This window comes from Ptiloglossa arizonensis, chromosome 13 (genome assembly GCF_051014685.1).
Source record: "Ptiloglossa arizonensis isolate GNS036 chromosome 13, iyPtiAriz1_principal, whole genome shotgun sequence".
Taxonomy (NCBI): domain Eukaryota; kingdom Metazoa; phylum Arthropoda; class Insecta; order Hymenoptera; family Colletidae; genus Ptiloglossa; species Ptiloglossa arizonensis.
The window spans coordinates 9,711,662-9,739,159 of record NC_135060.1 but is presented as its reverse complement, the minus strand read 5'-3'; the positions used below and the strand labels follow the sequence as shown (position 1 = coordinate 9,739,159).

At 44.4% G+C, this 27,498-nt stretch overlaps 1 protein-coding gene across 2 annotated transcripts in view; it reads right to left on the bottom strand.

Moving 5' to 3' along the window:
- Positions 1-27,498, bottom strand: part of Sema2a (Semaphorin 2a) — a 345,009-nt gene that overhangs the window by 59,078 nt on the left and 258,433 nt on the right. For both annotated transcript variants that reach the window (XM_076325512.1, XM_076325511.1), the window contains exon 2: positions 14,263-14,350. In XM_076325512.1, coding sequence (XP_076181627.1) covers positions 14,263-14,350 — 88 coding nt within the window. The remainder of the gene's footprint in view (positions 1-14,262; positions 14,351-27,498) is intronic.

Sequence of the window (27,498 nt, the reverse complement as noted above, 5' to 3'; positions counted from 1 at the left end):
AAGAATGGATCGAAAATTAATATAAATTATCGAAGAGCATCGTTACTAGCGACACGACTGTGCCTCCGTAATTTTATTACGAAACTCCAAGGGGACAATCGTGCTTCCAATAAAATCGACAATATTCGTTAACTCTTCGGTATCGAATTTTCAAGCCCGAAACGTATATTATTTGATACACCGGAACATAATTGTGCTCCTAAAATTATATAACGAAATTCTGGAGGCACAGTCGTGTTGCCGGTAACGAATCACTCGATAATTCCTTTAAATTTTCGATTCACTTCTCTTCTCCTACGTCATACTATTCTTTTCTAGTTAAGAATCATTGAATTTGCCTAATGTACAGTAACTTTATTCGACATTTTCGATTCATTATCGCGCAAGGATTCACGAACACTCTATACAGGACGATTGAATAAGAACCGTTACCTAATCGATCAAAATGCTTTGTTTATTTCTTGTATCTTATATTTTAAGATATCAAAGTGATCTTGAGTTTCTTAAACGACACTGTTTTTTCCCAATGCGTTGTAATTGTCAAGAAAAGCAAATTCAATGACAAAAAAAAAAATGTACAGTACTCTGAAAATACAAAAGGTTCGTTCAATAGGCATCCTCGAATAGAATGTGCTTCGTACGAAACGTTTTTCGCTCGAATCGATGAGACACTTTGGACAACAGTTTTCATCGATTCGCTCAGTATACACGAGAACGCGTAATATAAAGCGAGATAACGAGACTCTTCGGCGAATTTCCTTTCCGATTCACCGACTATCGGATTCGCCTTCGAAATTTCACGGGCACTAACCCGTACACGGTTTTTCCCTCGTTCCAACGACGCGTTCCGAACGGCTTTCCGCGAGGGAAATAGGGAAAATCTAGGACGATCGAACGAACGTCGAACGAGTTCAATTGCAGGGCCGTTCTCTCTCTGTCTCTCTCCCGGGTATCTTTAATTTTCCGCGCGGTTCTCTTGGTTCTCGTTTGCGCGGATTCCGCGAATTTTTCAAAAGCAAGGGAGCCACCGACCTCTCGACAACGCTGACCCAGAAACCGAAAACCCGGAGCGAGGCTGAGATTTTCCAAAGTCCAACCTGGATACTCCTACGTGAGAAAACGAGACGCGGGTGGGTGTGCTGCGCTGTTTCCGCTCGCCCTCTGTAAAAATGGATCTCGGCCGCGCGCGATCTCCGCTAATTGGCAACGAGAGAGAACTCGAACAACGAAAGATACCCCCGTCAAGCATAATCGCGATCTCTTCACCCGGTGCTTCCACGTTCGGCGATAATACACCGGGTGGGGAAAAAAAAAAGAAAAAATAGAAGCGAAGAGCGCGACGTAAAGCTAGTGATCGCGAAATCTTCGGGTACCCGGATAACCGGTGAGATAGTACAATGGACAAAAATTCCTCGAGTACCTAAATATTGGGTTGTTAGGAAAGTGAATTTGTTTTTTTTTTTTTTTGTGAAAATGAAACACGATTATTTTAGAGTGTATAAACATTTTATTAAATTATATATTCTCCATTTTGGAACACGATCTTCCGAAACAGATGAAACACCCAAATATTATACATGAAACGGTCGATTCTATATCGTTAGTTTCAAATAACATCGGTAGATAATGTCGGTAATGAGGAAACTAATTTACAAATATATTCTTCTCAAATGTTTCTTCCTTTGGATAAATTTTATCTATATTCGTTAGTAGCATAGTTCTTGTCTATATTTCGTTATTATTTCGATATTACCTAAAGATTTTTTTTTCGGTGAAAATGAAACACGATTCTTTTAGACTATATAAACATTTTCTTAAATTACATATTCTCCATTTTAGAAAACGAAATCACTCTCCGAACAAACCAATATTAATTGAAAATGATCGCTACACGATCGACCGATCGAGATTCTCGATCATCGGTTCGTACATCTCAGCGTGTTCGCGAGATACTCGAGTACTCGTGTAACTTTAGCTAGCCGGGTATCTCGCGGGTAACCAGGTACCCGTGTCGAAGCAATAGCCGTACAAGGACGATAGAACGTACGAAAATGGCACGCGGAAGAATGCCTACTTACGGTGTCGCTCGTAAATCGAATTTACCACCCGGTTTTCGAACGTTTCGCAACATTAGCGCCTGGCGCGCCGCATAACTTTATTTCCAATAACCATTCGTCATTGGCCTTCGATAGAAATTACGCAGTCGTACGGAATGCGGGAGGAGCGCGAAGAAAAAGGGAAAAAATGAAGAAAGAGAGGGGAACCCGCCTGTTCCTTCGCCCTTCGAAGAGGGGGTGAGTTTTCCCTTTCTCATTCATCCTGTGCACGCCGCCGTGAAAAAGTAAATAGCAACGTGGAAAAACAAATCCGTACTTTGGAATCCAGCCGCGTCGAGTTAGTTCTCGCTCTGGAGAACTTTCCCGGGGACTGGAGCAGGTGGATGGATGGAAGAGCGGGGGGCTACGAGGGGGCAAGCCTCTCGTACGTGCGAGCGCGTCGCTCGAGACAAACCGGTGAAGAAAAAATTTTCTACGAAAGCAATTTGCGGGGGTGATCGATGGCGGCCGGTTACGCGAGCGTAAAGTCATCGTGTTTTCGATTTAAAAAAAGCGCACGGTCAGCTTCGAAATAGTTCACCGACGACTGGAAACGGGGGTGTGGGTGGCTGTTCCTAGGAATCGAGCGAATTTTTTTTTTCTTTTTTCCTTTTTTTTTTTACGTTCCTCGTTCTCCCCCGTTCGTTTCCAATTCTTGATCGTTTTTGACGAGCGAATCACTTGCAAGGATTTTATAACACCCCGTGGACGTATGAAAATGGTAGAGATGACGTAGCGTGGACTATATCGACAATCGACACACGAGTCTGGATCGATTAGGGTTTAATGATTTTCTTCCGATCGTATTCGTACGGGTGCATATTTGGAACCGTGGAACGGAATTACTCGCCTGTATTTCGGTGTCCGCGAATACGTATAATAGTAACGCTTTCGTTGCACAGAGGTATATAGTATTCCGGACGCAATAGAAACAACTGGAAGTGAAAGAAAAATAATCGAGAGAAGACGAAGACAAAAAAAAAATAAAGAGTTTTCATCGTGTAAAAGTGCAGTGGAAATTGTCGTAGAAATTTGCGATGAAAATGGTAAGAAAGAAAATCCTCGAATCTTCCCGAGATAGTTTCGCGAACCGATCGCGATCGTCTTTATCGATCAAATACGAAGGAAAGAGTGTACCGTTAAGAAAATGAAATCGAATACAATATTCACCTTGAGAATATATTATAAATATTCTCATTGCCGCAGATGCTACGCGAAAAACAGAAAAATTCTTCTTCTCACAATTGAAATGTTGTTTCGCACACGGAGGGTTCTCCGTTAGAAATAGATCGATATCGCGTTTAAAGATTTCATATTTTCCCCATGAGGTGTGAATAAAAGATAAACTCTGACCGCGTCGCGCGATTCCGTGAATGACAGTCGCGGGAATGGAAGAAGCGTCGATAAAGTAGACTGTACGAATCTCGCACACGCGTGATGGCAACACTTTCAAACCGTGACGAAAGAAGAGTCAACGAAATACGAAGAGCGACGTCGGCTGACTCGGCGGTTGCACGTGACAGACAGTTCCGACCCGCGATGCATTATCCAGCGCGTTGAGATCCAACCTTCTCCCCGCTCCATCCAACTCCCATTTTCACCCTTGAATTTTTGATGGGCGAAACGCACGACAGAGGCCGAAAAAGAGACAACCGCGGCCCACCGTTGGTATTTACAACGTCGCCTCCGCGTCGGGGGATAATGCATTCGCGGCGCGGTTTAACACAATGAGACGATTTTAATAATTCGGTAGGGGGACCACTGATAATCTATTATCAGAGGAATACGATTAAGTTCGACCCTGAGATTTCGTCGCAATTTTTTTTTTTTCGCGATCGATCACGATCGCGGATCGAACGCGACGAGTATCGCAAAATCGACGAGCTCGAAACGTGATTTATATTTCATCGAACAGATGATCGATCGTCATTCTTTAATTGAGAAAAAAAAAACGTACCACCGTTTTCGATTACATCCACGGGATTGTTCGATGGATTATTTATACACGGTCGCGCGCGATGCTCGATCGAAATTAAATTTCGTTAATTAATCCCGTATAGGTCGCGCGTATTCGTTTCGATTAAACGATTTTTCGCGGGTACTTCCGGCAGAGACTTCGATAAATAAATATTTCGGTAATACGTATTTTTTTCAGATGGAGGGCTGAAGAATTCTTTCACGGATATACGCCGCTCGCAACGTATCGCTCCTCTGAAATATATTAATACCCCGTCGAAGCGATTACGACGAGTCTGGCCCTGTATAACAATACACGCTTATCGATTTCAAACGGCCATGCTGTATTATGCCGTATCAATTGCTAAAACGGTCAGTTTCGGTCGTGCGTGAAATCTAATCACATCCGTTGGATTCCGATTGATTCGCTAAATGCGTTTACCGTGTTTCCAGAATCGCGCCATACCGCCGCCCGTTTAATTATGTAAAACATAGTGGCGTCGTTTACCATTATATTTCGACGGTGGAAATTTTATACCAAGCTGACCGTGTCTCGTTACAATTTCTCCAAGATTCGCAGCGAAATTTGTATTATTTTCTATTTTAAAACCGATCAGAAGATATTTCGTGCGCAGAACATTGTGCATCGCGTCACGAAAAATGGGCCATTTTTACATTTCTTTTCGAATCGTGTATCCAATGTACGTTGAAAAGAAAAGAATTTTTGAGTAATTTCTCGCGATTGGAATTTTCTTTAAACGAACGCACAATGAAAATCGAAATGGAGACTAATTCGCTAGTTTCTCTCTCTCAATGAAAATGCAACGCAAGGTAAAATTATCACACGCCAAATGGAATTTTAAGCCATCGAAGGAACGCAACGATCTTAAATTTAACAAATATCTCGATACAACTGTCGGGCAAGTAAAAAAAATATTTACGCAAATTCGAGGCGACTGTGACAATGTGCATGGTAACGTTCGTCGAGAATTGTATCGTAAAAAGAAACGGTAATTATTCACCCGGTCAGATTATCACCATCGGTTGTTAGAACCGGCAACAAAAGGTAGAAACGGAAAGATAAAACGAAGTTGCAAAAATTCCCCATTCTGGGCGTCACGTAACACGAATAAAGAGTCCTTGTAGGAGTCCCCGTGCCGCTAACGTTGCAGAGATTCATAATCGGTGTAAAAAAGGCTCCTGGGGAACCGGCACCGAAAGTACCACGGGAATAAACTAATCTACGCGATGTATGGTGTGCATTAACACCGCGCTACGCCCACATTCTATTACCACGAGCGTTCGTGTTTATTACCAAGATCGACCTAATCGATGCAGTCCTTTTACAGCGCTCCGCTATCGGCAATGGCCGATAGCATGCTCTCACTGCCGTATCGCGTCTATTCCGCACACTTTTCACCGTGAGCGGGCACTGTTCTCGTTGCGTGAATTCTTATCTCGCGTCGATCGATGAGCGGGAACGCATTCGAATCTCGCGCGTAAAATACAGTCCAAAGGATCGGGAAAACGAAAGCAGGGCGAACGTATCGATACGGCTCGAATTACCGAAACGTTGACTGAGAAGACGATCGATGAATTGTTCGCGTGGTTGGTCGAATTAACCCGGTAAGGTTACCTTTTATCGTTGAGATGCCGTAAGATTGTTTCTTATTAATTCTGGAGATCTTCCAGTCGATATCGCGCATTGTATTTAATCGTAAAATTACACCACTTGTATCGAGTATCGCCGAAACGATCAAATTTGCGATTCGTCTCGACGTTCGCGTTATCTGCATTCGAGCTTCAATGTACTTTTTGTCAAATGAAATAGGCAATCGAATTGGAGTCGTCTAACTCTGATCCAATTTTTTGTTAGACTTTAACTGCGTTCAATGTAAATTTTAACGTTTGCTACACGCGCTGTGTACCGTCCACGATACGCGTCGAAAGTGCAAAGTCCACATTAACGATCGATCGTAAATTATCGACGCATCGTTAGCTACGACCGGCTTTCTCTCGTCAGTGTTTTCATATCCGTCGATTCCACGACGAGATCTACCCTCGAAAAAACCCGAGAAATCAAAAAGGGGGACGAAGTTCTCGCGCGAGATCATCTTCGCGGAATCTTTAAAAAAAAAGGGGGCACGAGCGTGACAAGTGAAGCTGTATTCGGTTAAGAGACAGATGACGCGTCGAGACGCTCGAGAATCGGCCCCTGGTATCCACGAAGCTGATTCTTTCTCCTCCGTGGCCCACCCAACGACCCCGCCGTCTCGGCTTGATAATTGGAAGCGTTCAATTAGCGTGCCTTAATTGTGAAGCGAACCGAAACGCGGCCGCCGATTCTCGAACTACAATTAATGGGTATCACCTTTCTAATTAACGAGGAACGATGCTCGTACGTAGTATCGATCCGCGCACGGTGATACCGGGGTAAAAAGGGATCATAAAGGACAAGAGAGGGGTAGGGGGCAGGGAAACGGGGGTAACGAAAGGGGGGCAAAATCGAGACGGGATACGGTTAGAAACACGTATATACCCCCGCACCGTGCGACCGAGCAATTCGCGTGGATGTGAAAGCGTGATCGCCCACCACTTATCACCATCAACGACGACCTGAAACGTGCGTCGATTACACACCGTTTTGCCTCCATTCTGTTCTTTTTTTTTTTTCTCCATTCTTTTCCTTTTTTCGTTCGTTTCCTCTTTTTCTCTTCCTTTTACACGCTTTCACCTTACCGAGGTCCAAGAGGGAGAGACCCGACGCGACGGTTCTTACGCGAGCACGAGAATTTATTATCGCGCGTGCAAGGGCAAAGAGTGGAGAGGGAACGAGAACTCCAAGTATTATCGAGCAATTTGTTTTGACGTATCGATTTAACTCCATCGCGGCGCCCCCCGGACTACTCCACCTTTGTCCATTATTCCGCGCGAATACGTTTATACCTTTTATTTTCCGTTCGATCGACGCGGCGGTATTATACACCCGGTGGTTGTTTTTACGAAAATTTCGCCCCCGCGAAGCGAGATGTCAATTTTTCTTTCACGATACGTTTCGCGGGAAACGCGGATCCCGTGATTATTTCGGACCGGTCGAAAATCGTCGGGATTGGCGTTCGCAAAGGTACCAGTCCATCGATTATGCGATGTAAATATTTCCCGGGGTATTTTTGTAATTGTTTCGAACGCCCGGGGAAATGTAAATAAAGAGAGAACGTATCGCCGGTGGTTGCGAACGATACAATCGGACGTGGAAATTATTTGAATTATTTGAAAGTAGCACGGATCTCTGAATATAAATGTATAATAAATTTATCACTGCAGAATTGAGAACTAACGATCTTGAACTTGGAAGATCGATCTCGATATCGTTTCAAATTTCAAAGGGGTGCGAAGTTTATGGAATCATTTGTCCCGAATTGTTCAAAAATATAACCGCGACCGGTTACATCTGTAACGTTGTTCCAGACGTTACTCTCGAGAACGACCTCGTTGATAGAATTTCCAATTTACCGAATAACCACCGTCGTATCGAGGACTCGTTAAGAACAGCACCGATTAAATTTAATCGTATCGCGAGGCGTTAATCGTGCACGAACACATCGAGTATAAATCGTACCGCACCGGTCACGCGTAGAATCGAAATAATTGAATTCTAAATTTCAAAGTACGACAACGTAGATCCCGAAAGTACCGATACGGGATCAAAGTTGCACCGATTAAGGATCAATCGCCCTCGAACTCGTTATTGGAAAAAAAAAAAGAAAAAAAAAACGAGCGTAAGCGTTTTCCACGGTCTCTCCTTCAAAGAGAAAATTTCTTAAAAATGAAAAAGCATTCCGTTCCAATCGCTGCTCGCTTATTCCCCGTCCGTAGGACTCCCTCTCGCTTTGCAAAAGTATCGCTCGAAAATTCAATCAATCCTCTCGCGAGCGATAAACCCGCGTCTCTCCTCCTCGTCGCGTTCGCACGATTTGTTTTGCAGGGCCGGGCACCACCGGTGCTCGAGTTCGCGAATAACGCGCGCGGCATTTCATCCTACCCCTTTAATTAAATTACACCCCCGCGGGGTCGGTCCACCGTCTGAAATCGAGAGTCACATCATTGAACCCGTTTGCTCGAAGATCATAGGGCTTAATCGGTTCGCATCATTGGAAGAGGAATGTCGGGATCTCGTTTTCCTTTTGCGCGGAATTCTTATCGGAATCCGATATTGTAGAGCGGTTATGTCGGCGGATGGTTAGGTTAGGTGCGCGGGAGCGAAGAGTACCGCGGAACGGGGCCATGGAACGAAGCCAGAAAACAGGAAACGTTCAAATCGAACCGTGCTCACCAACGTCGTTGGGAAAATGCAGTTTAAACCGTGAGAGTCGGCCTTTCGCGTGGCCCTTCTTCGCGTTCCATATGGCGTGCTCGTTTCATTACAGAAACGAACACGGAGGAGGGTGGTCTCGAAAAACGGTAGCGTCTCGCGCACTCGTCGTTTCTTACCCCATCGACCACCCTCTGTCGCCCTTATCCGATTTACTATCCCTGTAATCTCGTTTCGTCCGAGGATCTCCCTCGCTCGCGAGAAACTTTGCCTCGTCTCGACTGGAATTTCTCGCGAGATTCGCGAATTCGCGTACGGCTCTCCCCGCGACGAATACCTCGATTCGTTTCAACGCGAAAGCCGATTCGACGAGGAAAAAAGAAACTATCTGGTCGCCGAAATAAGACGCGAAAGATCTTTCGCTACACGATTGTTCTACCGAACGAACTATCCAAACGCTCGACAGGCCCCCTTGGAATTTAATATTCGAGACTGTCGTCCACAGGATCGTGCACTCTAGCGGATACGTTCCTTTTGAATAGTGCCCGAGACGTAAAATTTGAAATTAAACCGAGAGTCGAATGGAAAAATAAATAATTCTTTCCGCAAAGAGAAACAGAACGGGGGTTGATTTGACGGTTAGTTTTAGATTTGAATTGCATTGGAATTTCTCGTTCGCTGGATCATTATTTCAGGGTACGAGCTACCCGGTGGTTAATTTTCGTAAATGGATATCGTTTACACGATCACGGGATATATTGGATTCTCATTTATAGCGATCGACGGATGGTGTACGATAAATCTCAAGTCGTTTATCTTTGGGTAATATGGTCTCCTGAGATAAACGGGGGGTCATTATTTTACACGTGTGCGCGACAATGATCGTCGATTCGGTTTATATTTTCACTATTAGGAGAGATATTGTTGGGATGTATTGAACGTCGTTAAATAATACGAAACCGTAGTGTAGAACGTGTATTCGAAAAATGAGAACAGAAAAGAGGAAAAATTGTGAATTATTAATCGTGAGACAATAATGATAAAAGTATCGTAAGTAAATCGTTAGAAATATTTCGCGTAAATTCTAAGTGTTGCGCGTAACGATCGTATTAACTCTTTTTTGCGTTTATTCGAACGATTCGCATCTCGATGCTCGTTATATCGTCTTTCTTACACTTGCGTAGAAATAAGAACGGATATTTCACCTTGCGAAGTAGCAATCGATTCTTGTTCACCCTGGACACGTAAAAAGTGACACACATTTCCGTTGTTCCCCTTTTTTTAAATAAAATATTCATATCCTTCCAAGTTATTACGTGCACACCATAAGCGTGTACAATAAGAACGCCAACGCGATACACAAAAGCAACACGGCGTGAAACGCGTTAATAAATATGCATTACGGGAGCACAGCGGGTTCGAGATCGAATCTAGAGAAGCATAAATTAGGGAGAAACGTCATTCCTAATTTTCTATGCATACTTCCAGCGAACTATAAAAAATCCCGATATATACGTGGCTTCGACGTCCGCGTAGCGAGCTCCGACGACGGAAATTTAACAATTTGTTTAGCGGCTCCCTTTGAAATGCATTCTATCGTTTATCCTGCAATTACCAATTAGATTAACATAATACCACTTTATTGAAAGCCACGCGGGATTAAGCCTTCATTATCCCGATTATTTGGCAAATGGAATGTGCGAGGACCGATAAACTCGATAAATATAAGTGAAATGAATCGTCCTTATAAGCATCATCTATACGATTCGGCGATTACGATTATCGTTCGTAATTCCAACCGAGCGTAATATAACGTTGATAAAACGACCGTAATGATCGTAAAACTTGCTACACCAATTGGGTGGCTCTTAACAAATTTTCAATCGGACAACGTTCCGTAAACAACACTGCGAATTGAAAATCTATTCCCGTGACTACAGCAACTAGTTTCGTACGGAGAGTGTTTGCGAAAAATGTTCGAATACGACGAAGTGGATAATATTCGACGCAACGAATAAAAGTATCGTGCAACAACTCTATCCGTAATTCTGTTGTAACGTTGGAAGAGGCCTTCTGTTCGTTACCCGTTATTGGAAAGCGAACAACGAACATTTTACATATTACCTTTTCCATTTTGACAAACGCGGTCTATACATCATTTCTCCATTTGAATATAGCTGTAATATTTTTCCGTAGAAATCAGCCTTATCAATTTTTTCTTTTTTTTTTCAAATAGTAGATTCAATATTTCCCGATACGCATTTACCAGAATTGAAAGTCTGCTACACGATTTACGAGAAGAGCGAACGAATCGTTCGCGATATTAGAATAAAAAGTGACATTTCGTCCTCGATGGAGCGTTCTCCACGGTTGCGAAAATTTCTACTCGATTCACCGATCACCATATATTTCTTCGTCGTGGAATCTCTCTTCTTTCGCACCCTGTATAAATCTCGGGTCATCCCGTGCCGTGAGCGTGAAAAATTGAATCGTACGATCCAACGTCGATTACGAAGATACGAAATGGTCTCGATCTCGAATACGAAAAAGAAAAATATTATTGGTACGTCCACCGTCGATTACGAAGATACGATATCGTCTCGATCTCGAATAAAAGAAAGAAAAATATTATTGGTACGTTTCGCGCGCGAAGCAGATACCGTTCGCGAGTCGTGGTTGTTTCCTCGAATTGGCTACGATATAATTCGGCGACATAATTTTTGCTGTCGCGATAGATATATTACACGAGCGTTGTTGCCTCGTACGAGAGGCTCTCTGGTTTGTGTATCCAGCGGCTTTCAGACCGTGCCCTAGCTGACTCTCCATTACCGGAGTCGCGTAGCATTTTGCTGGCATTTACCAAATTAAGAAGGGAGCCTTACAAAAGGAAACGCCGGTGAATGGCCGGCAGGATAGTAACGCGGGGACCGGGGCAGGGAGGAAAAGGTTGGAACCGAATCAAGAAATAATACTTCGGGTAGTAATGATACAAGAGATCCCCCCTGTTACAATCTCTATCCGCCTTCGAGGAAACGCGACCCCCTTTTTACTCCCTCGGCGGTGACCTTCGTTTTCAAGGAGAAACGATACCCCCGTTGCTCGACCATTGTGTCAAGAGACCGGCACAACGTAAGTGATTTTTATACCGATAAGGGAGGAGCACGGACCAGAGACTCCAAACTAATTGGAAGTCGCAAAATTAGGGCAACGCGCAATTTTCGCCAGAGTATTTAAATTTCTCGTCGCGCGATCCCTTTTGTCACGATTTGAAGCAATTTTACAGTTTCTTTTGTAAATTGAAGCGAATTTCTTACGAAGAAGTCTCCGTCGAGATTACGATTACTACAATCGGAGATTTTTGAACAGCTGAATACATGCTAGCTAGACGCGAACAACGAAGCGTGTTTGCAGTATATTACAGGGGGACGTTCGGGAAGCTCGCAAGAGTTCGAGAAACATATGGCCACTTGCCAACTATTAATATTTAATTTCATACGTTTCATTTTGCACAGTGTTCGTACATTGCGTCGTTTGTTATTCCAACGATTGTACATAATAAATGAACAAATTTTGCAGTTTTCTTATCCAAGTACCACGCTCCAGTATTTAAAATTCAGAGTATAGAATCTATACCGATGTCCGAATATTTATGCGACCAATTGTACCGATAAGGTAACAGCGAAATAAACGTGACAGTATATCTTTCGCGAAACACGGTTGGAACGTTTCTTTGAAGAACGTGTGAAAACTCTCCGTACGTAATCGAGCGTGGAAATACAAATCTAAATTCGCGCGAATCGGTAACCACGTTCGATATTAATCCATCATCGGAGCGACGGGAATACGAACGATCGAAAAGCATCGACGTATTTGTACGCTTTTAGCTTTCACCGCGGGGGGAATAACGAGCTATTGTATCGTCGTCGCGAAAGAAAATAGTCGAAAGTTGAACGACGGAATTGTGTCGCCGATAAAATTTCGTCGATTACGGACGTCCGTTAACCGGGCTGTCTGCGAAAACAATTTCACGTCTCGATTACCCGGGACCGTGCCGGACGTTTTTTCCATTTGCCCGATTGCCAAGATTAATCGGAAACGTTCTTAAAAGTTCAACCGGTTTAATTCGCGTGTACTTGTTTCGCGTTCGTTTCGCCTCGCGTCCTGCGCGCCGCCTCTCTCGTGCCCCGAAGGTTTCAGTAAATTACCTTTCTGCAAATTGAAACGTTTAGCAAACGAAACCTGGTCATCCCCTCGTGTACAGAGGAACGATCCCGGTACATAAACGCCGGTATATATTTCAGTGCCCGAGCTAAGAGTGCGTGCAAATACCGCGGAGGGGGCCGATTACGAAAAGGAGTACAGACGCACTCGAGCATCGTGCCGACGAGTTTGCGCGGACACGTCCGAATGAGAGGGGAAACGCCGTATAATCGTTCAAAAGCAACGTATCTACGTCGATACGAACGAGAAACAGTCCATCTCGAATTCTTGAACGAACGTTCAACCACCGGCGAATTTAACAAATATTTCACGATGAATTTCGGGTAATATCGTAATCGATTTCGCTGTCACCGTGAAACGTTGTTTCTCGATCGATGTTTCCCTACCGTCATATTTGAAACTTACGAAAACGAATCGGCGTGTATCGGTATTTACTTGCATCGAAAGCTTCGATCTTAGCTTTACGTTTCTTTTTTCGGTATAATTAAGTTACGCAAAAATTTACAGCGAAGAATCTAATTGCGAGCATACTCTCGTAATATCGTTCATCGTACCTTAGAAGAAGAAACGATTTTGTACGTATATCGAGAGGACGTAATCGCAGGAAAAAATGGCGTTCTTCAACGAAGAAGTTTCCGAGTTATCGGGCGACGACGCGATTGTAATTCCTTTGGCCTTCCCCAAGGAAAACAACGGCGTGGTATTCTCGCGAAAAGTCGGTCTAAGGCCAAACGATGTAAAAAGAAAGAGTTCGCGTTCGCGCGTAATACGCAAATTCGAGAACAGAAATACTCGAGCATCGTGCAAACGTTCGAACGCTCTTTTCGACGTCGATCGAGGTTTCGAAGGTTTCGAAAGTCGTGGAAAACGCGTCGCGCGTCCAAACGACTACCGATAAGCAGATTATTAGACTGGAGCAACGGTGGCTGGGAACAATGGCGGGCCGGGAAACATTTTATTCGTTCTCTGCCTCTCCTCCTCCCCTTTCTGCGAGATCGAACATCGAAAACCCGCCTCGGGAAACGAATACGCGAAACGTTTTACGCGCGACCCAGTTACGCCGTTGAGCGGAACGTTACTTTTCATTTCAATCTCGAAACGGCGGGATAAATAACGACGAAATTGCGCGTCGATTCGGCTCACGCACGCCGATATAAGGTTTCAAATAAAAAACGATCCATCGCGAAATGGGGGTGAAACGTTGGAACAGATGGATCGCGGGAACCGGGGGACAGGGGGCGGGGGACGGGGAGGTGGGCAATTCAGCGCAATCAGCGCGACGATAATTATCATCGGGCGAAAGCCAGCGCGTGTATCGAGCGGCGCTGTAATACAGAGACTATTTCAAAACAGGGATTATCCGATGTTCGATGTCACCGAGAAATTTAATCAATCGGCACGCTCCCCGTCCCGCGCGCGTTCACTCCGCGCAGAATTTTAATCACGAGAATCAGAAAAATCCGTTCCGCGGCACGTACACGCGTGCAACGTTCCCCCACTCTCGTGCACGCGAAACCGTGCACCCCTCCCCACCGACGACCAGCAAAGCGGAACTTTTATCGAGGCGAGCCGGGCCAGAGGTACGGGATTTTCATCCAGCGAGATTTTATTGCGCGAGAGAAAAAGATGATTACGGTGGAAGGAGGCCCGACGACGTGGATAAAGAAGAGTACTTACATAGCGCCGACGTATAGGGCGTCCCTCTTACTGTCCAGGTACAGTGTCCTGTAATACAGCATCCCGCAGCTGAATTCCCTCACGTGTTCTGAAAGCAAAGGTAAACAAAGAGATTAAACGCTACGTGTAGAACGCATGGTGGACACACCGCTACCGCCGGAAATTCATTTCTCGAGCCCCTCCGGGGAGGGGGTTAGGGGATCCGCGTTTCTGCCGCCACGGTGCGCTGACGGATCGTTAGATTTTCATTACGACTTTTATAATAACGCCCCGAACGTCCGCGGGTCTTTTTATTTGTCTCTGGTCCTGTTTCGTTCGGCGGTGGTTCCTAGATACCTGGTCCGTCGACCGGTCGGTAAGTTGGGCAAAGTCAACCGGCAACTTACGTCGTTGTCGCGGAAACTCGTTGGAATTACACGGCACGTAACGCCACCGCGGTCGACGTCTCTGGTTTCATCGATCGCGAGATGCTTCTGTCGCGGGAATCACGGGGGTGGTAGAGTGGGTACAGGAGGCGTCAAATCACGAGGTAGCGAATGAACTGAAATTGGCGGAGATACGGGGGGCGGAAACTTGGAACGCGGGGGACGGGAATCTGTTTTCAAACTTCGCGGAAAAACGTGTCGCGAATCGAGGCGTCGAGATTCTACGATCGGAACCGTCGCTGCACTCGAAATTACTTTTTCGATTACGACGATCTGATATTTCGATTGGAAAAGAGAGGAAAGCTGGAGATTGAGAAAGTACCAGCGACGAGTTAAATTTCGTAGCATTGTATTAATTTTTAGAATTGATCAATGCATTTTTTAATTACACCCTCCGATACGATTTTTGCCTTGCAATAACCAGTAGAGGGACACTCCACAAACAAGAATCCGAATATGGAATTGCTGTGTCACCCCTGGTTTTTGAAAGACACGAGTTTTTGTAGAAACCATGAATTTTCAACAATAATGAGGTATTATGTATAAAAAGTGAAAGCGTTAGAAAGTTCTAATTGGTCTTCGAAAGTAGGGGAGAGTTTCTCGAATACAGTGGTATGTAATTTATTCTGGTCTTGGTCCTAAATGGTTGTAAATTCAAGTCAAAGTTTAAAAAAATATTTAATCAATGTACATCGTAGTGGAGTTCACAGAAATATATGAGAAGAAAGGGCAGAACACTGAAGTATTGAAAAAAAGTCAAACATTATTTGTACAAAGTTGATATTTCATTGAACCCTTCCATCGGCATTAGTTACGCATATCTACGATCATGCCAAGTCTAAACAAACGAGCAACGGAACACATGGTGCATCTTGTATAATTTGGGTACATTGTATTAATTTCCATTAGATACCTTTACGTTGGAAAATGTGGTATTTAAACCACACGTAATCCATGAAAAATTGTATTTAATTTGCTACGGTCCACTTTGCGGTTGACCGTGTTCCAGCTTTTCACGATGTGCAAAGCAACGGACCGAAATAATCGAAGAGGGCGTCCATTAAGTTTGCAAATTAATACGATCCTCCCAGATCGATGGAACGCAAAAGATTGTTTAAATATCCACGAACGAGCTGGAGTCGAGAAACTTGTGGAAAGACGGAGGAAGCGTTTCCGCGTTCGCGCGGACGTTTCTACGAGAATTAAGAAACACGTAACCGGAACTTTCCTCTCGACCCGATAAAGAGTTTAAACATGCATCGCTTACTCGGAAGAGCGATGTTCCACGAAAACTTCTGGCCCCCGAGCGGAGCGTTGTAAAACGAACAGTTTGTTACTCGCATCGTGTGTCATGCAAACGAGCGACGCTATAAAACAGCGAGAAGTGCGCCGGAATTTAAGAATGGCGGTGTGCTTCGGAGCGTCGTAGATTCGGTTTGTAACGACGAGTGAAAGGAACTCGAACTTTTCCTGTTTCCGTTCCCGTTGCGAGAGTAACGTTACGAGACACTCGGTCTCACCGTTCTCCGGATCGTAAATACGAGACAACTTCGATGCACGAGCACGAGTCGCTTAATAAAAATGTAACTTTATCGCCGACGAGAACTCTTCGGGATATCGGAATAGTTTTTAATTCCTATCGCCGCCAAACACGGAGGGGAAACTTTCAAGTTCCCGGATACGGGCACCTTGATCAATTTTCTATGCGGTCAGGGACGATTTTCCTACGGTAAACCCAAAGTTTCTAAGCACGTTACACCGTATGGATTTCACTCGCGTACATTCTCGCACACGTCATCTACAGCAGTCACCGTGTTGCGACACGCGATTCTCGAAGCGTTATGAATGTGTTGCACAATCTTCGATGACTCGTTAAATTCGTACGAGCGAAAATCGAAAGGAGTAATAGTATCTGTACTAGAAATGTATTTTCAAAGATCTGTCTAAGACGACACTGTACGCAACTGAACGTGTCGTGCTCCAGTTCGATGAATTGTCTGCCTGGTTCCACCCTGCGTAAAAATGTCTTCTCCAAGTTTTTGATCGGTGGTGCGTAATGTAGTGGAAGTGGTAAAAATCGCGTACGATCGATGCTCTCGAAGTATGCGAGGGTTGCTAAGTTGAAGGAGGAGTAAGGGAAGATTCCTGAACTTTCTCCGCGTACGCGCGGTTTGCAAATGCACCGGGCCCCGGTAAGTTTCAGATTTCAATCTAATGGTATTTTGTAAATTTTAATTCTTGCAATAATCACGAAGCACGTGTTTACTCGACGAGGTATTTTCACGGATTAAATTACGATGGTAGGTCCCACGCGGTGGGTAAACGCTGATTCGACTCGTTTAAAAAAATGATGGTCCATACGGAGCACACGAGTCGGTACGCGAGGGGTTAAATAAAGTAGCCAAGAACATCCGCGAGCCCCGAACGTAGGAGGAAAATACGAATATAAATCGTCGAAATTACCCGCCGGGAGAAGCTTCGAATTATACGATGATAAAAAATTGGATTCGTCGCCTTTGCTCCCCGGCGCTTCTTATAAAGAAAAATATCGGTAGGATGCGCGAGCGTTCGCGAGCCGCGAGAGCCGCGCGGCTATTTTTCACAACATTAAGTCAAGCCGGCAATCATTTAGGAGCGCACGGTGCAGAGTTCCCTCTCTGAAGAGGGAGTGGGGTGGAAAGTCGAAGGGGTCGTTGGTGTGCACCGGTACAACCATCCTCGCCTCACGGCTCCTCTGTCTCGTCCCCCCTTTCTCCTACTCTATATCTCGTCGGCCGACACTGATCTGCTTAACATATGAAAGAAAGCCGCCCTTTCCTAAATATACTCGTTCTCCACTCTAGACTAACAGAGCGCGAACAATACTATATTTTATACGGTATCAGGAGGGGCTGACGTCGAATGAAAGGGGTTCCCGCCGCCGGAGCACAGACAGAGTGCACTCTTTTTTCTCTCTTTCTCCCGCGTGTTTACACCGGCACCGCGATTCGAGCCAGCTCTCTCCTCGCCTCCCTTTTTTTCCACTCCCTTCCACGCGCGCGCACACACACCCCGCCACCGAACCAGGAACCCACGAACCAATGCAAAAACCCGATCCCTCTCGCTTTATCTCCCGGTTCGGAAGTGCCGTATCTACGCGCGGTCCCTTTTAATATGGGACTCACTCGACCGATGCTCGTCGTTCGGAATGCCAGCGACGCGTTGTTACCCCGGCTTCAACGTGAGAATCTAGCGAACCACGAGCGATATAATCGCGCCATTGTTACCGCGACTTAATGAGGCGGACACTCGTCGCGGTCGGTGGAGATTACGACGAACAACGAGTTCGGATTTTACCAAGTGTACAAAAAACTCCATTGTATTCGCGCGGAATCCACTTGACGCGTCACCTCGAGACAACTGTTGTTCCATTCTGAGTCGCGGTCTTTCAAAAAAATAAAATACTAACAACGTAATCGAGTACTCGAGAATTACTCCGGATTGCAGTCTCGAGTGTTGGGCTATGGTTCTTCGAAGGAACCATCGAACGTGTCGATGTTCAGAATGAATAGGTTTATTTGTTTCGCTGAGCTGCGAGAATTGTTTCAGGGGTAAGTAATTATATTTGTGATAGGTAATAGAAGAAGCGTTACAGAGTCTGGTTCGAAAAACAAGAATCGATTCCTTTTATCTCCGAACTGGGCGGACCACTTGAATATTTCAATGTTTGATCCGAGAATTTCAGTGTACGAGTTCGTAAACGTATACTCGAGGGTTTGAGCGTTTGAAAACGTCAGTATCCGAGTTCTCGAGTGTTTGATCAGCTTACGTGTATCCGAGTACTTGAACACACGACGAGCATATGTTAATTTAAGCACCTTATTGTCACCGTATTTTAGCTCCGGAGAGTTTGATTATTGGAGTATTCATTACCAATACTGGGATATCTGATATTCAATTACCGATATTGTTCTTGCACTCTAGACAAGCTTCCGAATACCTACTATATTTAAAATTCTAACGATTCCATTGTTTCGTTGTTTTCCTAACGTTACGATTCTCCCTGTCCAAAAACTTTCGAAACGAACGCACGTCGCTGCGAATCGATCCACGTTGATAAATCTCTTGGGGTGAGAGAGCCCCTCCCGTTAAGAATATAGGGGGGATTGGTCAATTCCCACCCTGCTTCTAACACTTACCAATTCAAATATCGGATTTCTTCAATTGGACAAGATCCAAAGCATCCCCATCCATTTGTTCAAAAATGATATCGATCATCGACCGAAACGAAGTCGCGGAACCCGATCTCGAAATTCGTTCCCCGAATACGATTGAAGAGAAGAGAAACCAGACGCCCTTATCGACGCGAAAAAAATATTGTCGTCGCGGAAGTAACACGACTCGGAGATTTTGCGATTCCATAAATGCAGGAAACATTCCAGGTGATAAAATTAGACGTATCGCGTAAAACGCGGGCGGACAGATCGCGAACTAAAGACTGGCAGAATCTCCCGTTGGTACGGGGGGCTTTCGAATTTATATTCCCTCTCAAATACGACGGTTCGTTTTTCCGGCTCGTCAGCGACGCTGGCGCGTTATTTTGATTTTATTGCCGCAATAAAATCGTATCGTCCCGCGTACATGGAAGATGATGGTTGCACCTGGCGCTCGTTCGACCGGTTGATATAACGACCGGGAACCCCGTTTGTTCGAACGGTCGCGCGGGCGTCTATTTTCGACGCGCCGTAAAATCGTCCGGGCCGATGATCCTCGCGGTGGTTGCCTAGATCGTTCGCGACGACGTCGTCGACGTTACCAGCGTCGCGACGGTTGAGAATCGCTGTTCATTGAGACGCCGTTCGACCGTAGGACTGTGAAATTAATTTTACGTGCGGACGAGAGACAAAGCGACGCGGCTGCTCCGGCTTCTATTTCCGTCTTCCATTCACGAGCTACTGGGCTCCGCGAGAGTCGAGCGTCGTTATTTTCGCGACCGTCTCCCTCTTAGGCGACCACGAAGCTTGAAATTTCTGCTACGCGACGATCGTGCGCGATTCAGACCGCTGGTTCTGTCATTGAAATCGATGCATCGGAGCAAAACGTCTTCACGGGGAATGCTTTCAAACGGAGACGAAGGAATTATTGTACGTTGCTCGATTCGAGCGACTTTTCACCGGGGTCTCGATCATCCGGTGTAAAGGTAATTTCTAAAGCATCGAGAATCGATAATATCGAATCGGAGTAATAATATTCTGTTGGAATTGATTTGGTGAGAAATCATTTCTGCGACATTGGAGATATAATAGGTAATTAATAATGATTACGACGAATCGAAGGAAGACAGATTTGTAATACAAGTGGAGTAATAATATTGTGATATCACTCGGTTGGATTATATTTTTCTTGTATTAATTTGTAATTCTGTAGCAGTTCTTACAATATTTTAGAAATTCTTTCTCGCTCGAGATGACTTGGAACGAGATTGACAACTTTTCGAATAGATATTCTACTTCGAAGCTGTGTGTGCTCTTGACAATAATTTATGCAATAGTATCGTTACGAAATGTTATTGCACGTTACTTTGGATCGAAAAATTGAGATTTCGTTCATTTTTAATTTCGTAACCCGAGTTAGAAGAAAAGATCGATAACTCTTGATCCGACCCTGAAGAAAGTGTAGCTACGAGGATGCTCGTGAGAAATTTGATGTAGCACGAGCCAGACGAAGAAGCAAATCGAACTTTTATCAAACGAATTGATCGATCTACGGTGGATAGTATTTTTAGACTCGGAAATGATCGCTCTGGAATAAAAAATTGATCACAGATCGTAAATGAAAAACGGGCACTACTTTCGCAAACAGAACGACCACTGGCGAGAAACGATTTTATAAATTCACTTTTACGCGGTAACAGCGATAAAGTTATTTTAATTGCGGATCATTTTTTTTTGTTAAGAGAACATGTGTCCATGGACGAGAGATCCGGATGAATTTTTAAAATGTTTTATGCAACTTTGATGGTCGGAATACGGGAAAACATAAAATTCTGTTTGTGTTCCGTGCCCGAGTGTATTTAATAAACTGGCTCGCTCTGCTCGATAAACGAAGCCCATTAATAGAAAGCGTCTTTTAAACTTATTTACGCGTCTCTCTTTACAAATAATTGACGATGTTCTCTCTTTGCGGGCGGTACGTGAGCGCTGCGCTGTTTGCGTATCTACCGAGACGATAATACACTAAGCGTGGAATGTAAATCACTAATTGCCAAATATTTGCGAATCGCAAGTGCGTTTACTCGTCGAATCCGCTGCGACCGTTTAGAATGCTTATCGTCCGTGAATCTCTCTAAGCGTATCTCGGGCAATTACGCTGAAAATTCATAATTCGTGCGATGGATCGAACGACGTGAGATTTATTTGTATTCTCGCGGCCGATTCGACCCGAATAAAATTCAAGACAAGATGGAATTATAGGAACGTAACGAGCGTCGTGTAACAGACGCGAAAAGTTTAACAAAAAGAGAAACAAAGAAATGGAATCTCGAATTGAATTCTCAAAAATTCGAACGACAAACTCGCGTATCTTTGTCCGAACGAGAACCGATCGATAGGAATCGTTCGTTAACCGATGTAAATTGTCCATTAACTGTTGCACTTCATCAAGAGCGCACTAAACGCGATTATTTACCGTAAATTGCTTTCGGGTCGTCGAAAAAGTTCCTTGGGTATCGTGCACCGATAAGATCGGTTCTCGAGGGTTGTTAACGCGGCCAGATAACGCTTAACGACTCTGCGACCGGAAGCTATCCATTTGAATTCGGTGGTTCCGGCAGCGAGTTAATTCGTTTAAACACTATTTCTCAATTAACCGTGCCGATGTCGCGTTTTCCGTTGCTATCGTAGCCATTGCGGGCGACGATAATCGTATTCGTCGAGCTTGGTATAAAAGAAGGGGGCTGGAAGGGAGAAAAGGGTATTACGTTCGCTAACTACGACAAACGAGATGTTATCGTGGGAACCCTCTATCTTCTCTTCGACCCCGAAATGTGTGCCGAAGGAATTTTTTATCCACGAGAGACGACCGAACTTGTCGCATTATTCATTAGCATCGCGTACGCGTTTAAGGGGCGATGAACGATGGACGCTCCAGCTTGTAATTAGTCGAGTTAACGTTCAAGTAGAATTTTCAAACTCGTGCACGCTCGTCGAAGTACAAGTCTCTATTTTGTAACGCACTTTACAAGGGAGTCGATTTATAAAATTGCGTTCACCGATGCACGCTTGGAATATAGTTGCACGATTATTTTCGAATAAAGTTATTCCACTTCGATATCGAAATTTCACAAGTGATGCACCTGTGATACACTAGAAAGTGCAGGATTAACTTGCAAAGATCGACTTGAAGTCTTTCTGTTTATTTTATAATAAAATTTGAACCAAGAGCACAATTCTACAATACACAATGGATGTTTTTAACAGAGATAATAGTTCTTTCCCTGTAACCGTGAAAATTAATATAGTATCTCATTTTGTAAAATATCTTTTGTAAATATCAACACTGATGATAAACAAAAAATTTCGTAGAACGTTTCCGGTAACATTTCTAATCGGTAAATTCAACGTTTGCGAGTATTCTCCCTCGAGTCTTGGATTTTTGCCAACAGCTTTGTCATATCCATTGACATTTTGACGCCAAATTGTAAAGTAACAATTCTCATTCGCATGCCGCGGCTTCGTGAAACTCTGTTACAATATCGGTAGACTCCAATTTCGCGCGTTAAGGCTCCGGTGAGCCTACCAGATTTATGACACCGGCTAAAAAACGCCAGTTCTTCGTGAAACAACTGCAATTTTCCTGTCCAGCATGGGACAATACTTCAATGGTATTTGACCGAGTGTGAAATGTCATAAAGTAGATCGACGAAGGTAGTATCGTTAACCTACGGTCGCTTTTCCCTCGTAAAATGAAACATCGTCAGAACAATCATCGTGGCAGTAGTTACACTCTCTTCCAAAAATTTTAAGACACAAGTTGTTGCAATATTTTAGAATTATTACCACCCTGGACAAAGTTCGTCACCCTGGACAAAGAAAATATTCCACGTCGTGATAAAAATCTCACCATTGGCGCACAATAAACTTAGCAGTAACAATGATTCAATTTTCTTTGAAAATATTTCCAATTACGCAAACAGTAAATACTTACACCTCGACATACACTTTTGTTACATAATAGTGTTTTACACAAACGAAGTAGATGTCCCGATATTTTTGCCGCGCGAAATTCATCGTAAAATTTGTACCGTCTACGGGACAATTTGGAAAAACATATAAAAATGAATCGCTCTTCGTTAGTGCGGTGGTACGCGGAGAATGTGACTCGCGCAGCGCGTGGAAATACCCTAACCGTGTCCGCTCGAAGAGCGCGCGAAACACGGGATACCGAACCCGTTGAAAATAGAAAAACAAATTTTTCGTTTCGAATAGCGGTGGTTAACGCGAGCGTATTCGTAGCCGAACAATTTCGCGTACCGGATAGACCGTAACGATTAAAGTCGTTCGAACGTCGAAAAAATTGTTTCGCCGCTTCTGTCGTTTCCACCGTTCCCGGACAACGATAAAACTCTCGCTGCGCGTGCGCGCCAATTTGAACACAACGGAGCGAAGAGAAATAGCAATCTCGCTTGGCCCAATTCCTTTCGAAACTTTCTTTTCGTTGGCTACCGCACGACTGGGCCGTAGAGAGAGCGAAAGAACAGTGAAAATCCAAGCACGAACAATCAATATCCACAAAAAGCGCACGGACGAAGTTTCTCACTCTCCAATTTCAAGGAACTCGACCCCAGGGGGGCAGAGAAGATGGCAAGGGGGTGGGCCGTCATTGTCGTCGGGTGAACTCGTCCAACGACGTGTTTTACTTTTACCTTCGTTAACGGATACTCGTCGTGCGTTGCACACGTGTGAACACGTACACACGACGTAACGTTGAAAATGCGCGACCTGTTGTACACGTGCCTACGCGGGAACACTTTACGAACGGAGGTCGGTCATTACTCGTTACAGCAGCGAAATTCGAGTACTTTCTACTCTAATTACGCGGCCTCCGCCCTCCTCCCACTACGGAACGCTCGAACGATTTTCCAAGGTTCCTTCGCTGCTCGAGACTTCGGAAAAATCTGACGGCGTTGACAAATTCGACGTTTCGTCTCTTCGAAGTCGAGAATTCCATTAGCTGGTCGTCGCGAACGAATTCCGATTTTCCTTCTTTTAGCAATTTATGGAAAGCCAAGTTATCGTCGTGTTTCAAATAGTAATTATCACCGAGAAAGATTCGAGTACCGTGACGCTCGATAGTACGCGTATCGAGGAAGTAAGGATGAAACGCGCGCGCGAAAAACCGAGAAATAACTACGGAACGAACGATTCTATGAAACGAAAGTGACTCGTCGGGAAACAGAAATCCGCGAAGCGCGCACATTATTATTTACCTCCGAGCGGGGCGTTTCGTTTAAACAACCGAGCTTTCACGAGTTCGAGGATCGTTGAGAAAACGTTTAATTTGTCTTTGAATCTTTTCCCGAACGGATCACGGAGAAGGTTTTTCCTCTCGCAGGTAAGCTCGAAGCCAGCTTCGAAAGCAAACGGTCGGGCTCGTTAACGGTGGGAAGCGCGATCGTGCGTTCGGAACGAAGTTACCTGTGATCGTTTCGCGGCCGAGATCTGGGTCACCCTTATATGGTAATCCGCGATATCGCGTTTAATCCGCGGAAAACGCTTCTGAATTTCTGTCACGGAGGAATCCGCCTTTGAGCGTCGCGCGTGCGTCGCGTTTTCGGTTCCGTGGTACACGTTTCCAGAAATACCACCGAGCAAATTGTAAAACGTTTTTCCGACAGGGAAAGACGTTACATCCAAGACCGTGGAATTCTATGTAATTTTGCATCGGGTTTCTCGTTAACGAACGAACAAATTCCAAACGAATCGAATATTACAGCGGATCGTATGTATCGGTCGTTTTCGAGGAAGAGTAAAACTTTTCGCATTGTAATTCTTGTCGTTGTTTTAACGTAGATTTAAAGAATTTGGTGTATCGTTGATCGAGTTATTCGAAACACGACGATAACTTGGCGTTCCATAAATTATAACTAACGCGGTTGATAAATATCGAGTTATCGGACGCTATGTTTAACAATAGTCTCGAATATGCGTTGTATTCTTCCATCGAGTCGAGTGTAAAATTAACGTTGCCGATGTTAACGATCCGGTTCGGTGACCAGGTAACCACGGATTTATCGCAACATTTTGCGCGAAATTTTCGAACTGTACCTTCATCGAAGTCGACACCATTGTCCGAAACTTCGAATGGCGGGAAACTACCGTTAGAAGTTTCAGTTTACTCTTCCGCAAGAGTGTTCGAAATTTCTGAAGCATTAAGCAAGATTACACTTAACGGATAACTAAGTACTGCAAATATACTCACCTCACGGTTCGAGCATTTCTGCAATGTATCCTTAACGCGTCTAGTATCCGCGTAACACTTGTCGTGCGCCGATATTTCGAGAGGATTGCATCGTTCGCGTTATTTTAAACAACGGAAACGAACGCGCGCACGAGTTTCGACCGTAATTACGATATCGACGAACGAATGCTAAAGGTTTCGATAACTTGGAACGCGGTTAGAAACAGAGAAATACGAAAAAGATTATAAAAAAAAAAAAATAAGAGAGTCTTTATTCTAGAGGTATACCACGATACAATAGCGAAAGATTTTGCAGCGGTCGCGTACCCAATGTAACAATAGCGTGCACATTGGATCGATGCTCATTGATATTAACTCCGATAAATTCTCGTATCTCGAACTTTAAAGGGTCCGTATTTGAAAAACGTTGCACAAAGAGAGAACGAATACAACTATATTTTCATTATTTTACCGTAGAATATCGTTACCATAGAGTGAAATTAAAATTAAAACAATTGCGACAGAAACTTCGGTTATGGAAAATTCTTTTCCAAACCGAAATAATTCGATTCTTCTTGCTAACGATATTTTTCGAGCATCGGTGAGACGAACCACTTTCAAAATTGTTAAAAATACTTCGAACGCGTTTCGAACAACGCTAAAAATTACAACGCGTACACGCTATGGTAAATTACGAAACGGAGGCTCAAAAAATCTCCGATTTCCCGCGGTACGATTCACCGAGTGAATTGAGCTCGACGAGTCGGTCAATTTCACTTTCGATTCGAGAATAAACAAAATCAGTTAACACGACAACGATTAACGCGCCACGTATCCTTTCTCGTGTGACCGAAATAAACAGTTAACCGCTTACGGAGAGCGTGACGCGGTGCGGAAAATCGCGAATATCGAGCCGGCCAATTTAATCCTACGTTTACACGGTGATCCGAAATCGAGATTCCAGCGACGAAAAGAGCGAAAATACCGCGTTCGAATAGGTGAATGCAAATCGCGGGAAAGGAACGCGGAATTATGATTCGTGGAACAATGCGCGGCAGAATTGAATTCGATGGCCCGATGGGCTCAACGAGAGCGAGAAAGACAGAGAGATAGTGCGAGAAAAATAGAACCGTGGAAACCGGGTGAATAGAGAGGGCGCAGATATTCGTAATTCTCATTTCTACTTGTCGAAATGGCTTTTTCGAACGCCTCATTTCTTCGCGAATCGTTTCGGGATAAGCGCAATCCCCGGAGTGTGCTCTCGGTTCGATAAATTGATTCGTGCGGGTGCTAACACGCGCCGAAATTATGGCTCGCAGTGATATTAAAATTCTCGAAGCCAGGACTTTTAATCCGCGCGACGCCCAATTGGGTCGTCTCGCGTCAAATCGAACACACTTGGAAAGTAACGTTGCTCGATTTTCTTGAAATTTGTAAACGTAAACGGAACAAATTGTAGATCTTTCGAGTGTGTTCTGGAAATAGTTCTCTTTCGGTCGAAATTCATGCACGAAAAGTGATCGAAGTCGATGCCGTTTGCATTCAGCTTGGAACGAACCGATCGAAAATGTATAGGTAACAGAGTGCTCGAAACGGGGAATAAATAGGTGGTAATAGGTCGCATAGTTTAAACGACGATCGAAACTATCGCTGGCATCGGCTACGGTATTCAATCGGTCGCGAATTCCGTTTCGATTTCGCGTGTATCGAAGTTCCAACGATAGTTCGAATTGGAGCTATTCTTACCGTACACGGCACGCGATCCGTCTGCGTGCCGATAAGGCGTCGCCCGTAAACACGTACTAGAGAGAAGATAGGAGAACAACGCGCGTGCATGTATGTGTCGCGACCGGTATCCCAAATGCCCGTTGACGTCGCCATCCACGATGGCCAAAGGCTTAACAGGGATCTACCGAGCTCGCGTGAAACCATACCCGCGCGCATCGCTCGTTCGCCTAACCACCGCAGTCGTACCCTCGAGGACCTATCGTTACCACCACTTTTTTCTCAACCGAGATTTGTTTCCGATAGTTTCTCGACAAGCACGCTCCGATGAAAAAATTCTTCATTATCCACGCGAGTAAAATATACAAGTCGGAATCTCTTGAAAAGTAATTTTCAGAAATCGTTATTACTTTGGTGCGTCATTTGCCAATCTTTTTTCAATGTTTTCTCAACGACCACGCGCAAACTCCGCTCGGAAGGTTGTGAACTCTATACGTAAGAAAAATGTTCCAAGTGAAAATCTTTTCGATCGAAACTTTTATTCCTAACCCGTCGCGAGAATGAATATCTGAACAAGGGTAGAAAACGGGAGAATCGTTACTCAAACATCGAAAAGTAAACAGTGGCACGCGTTCTCGTTTCTAAATGC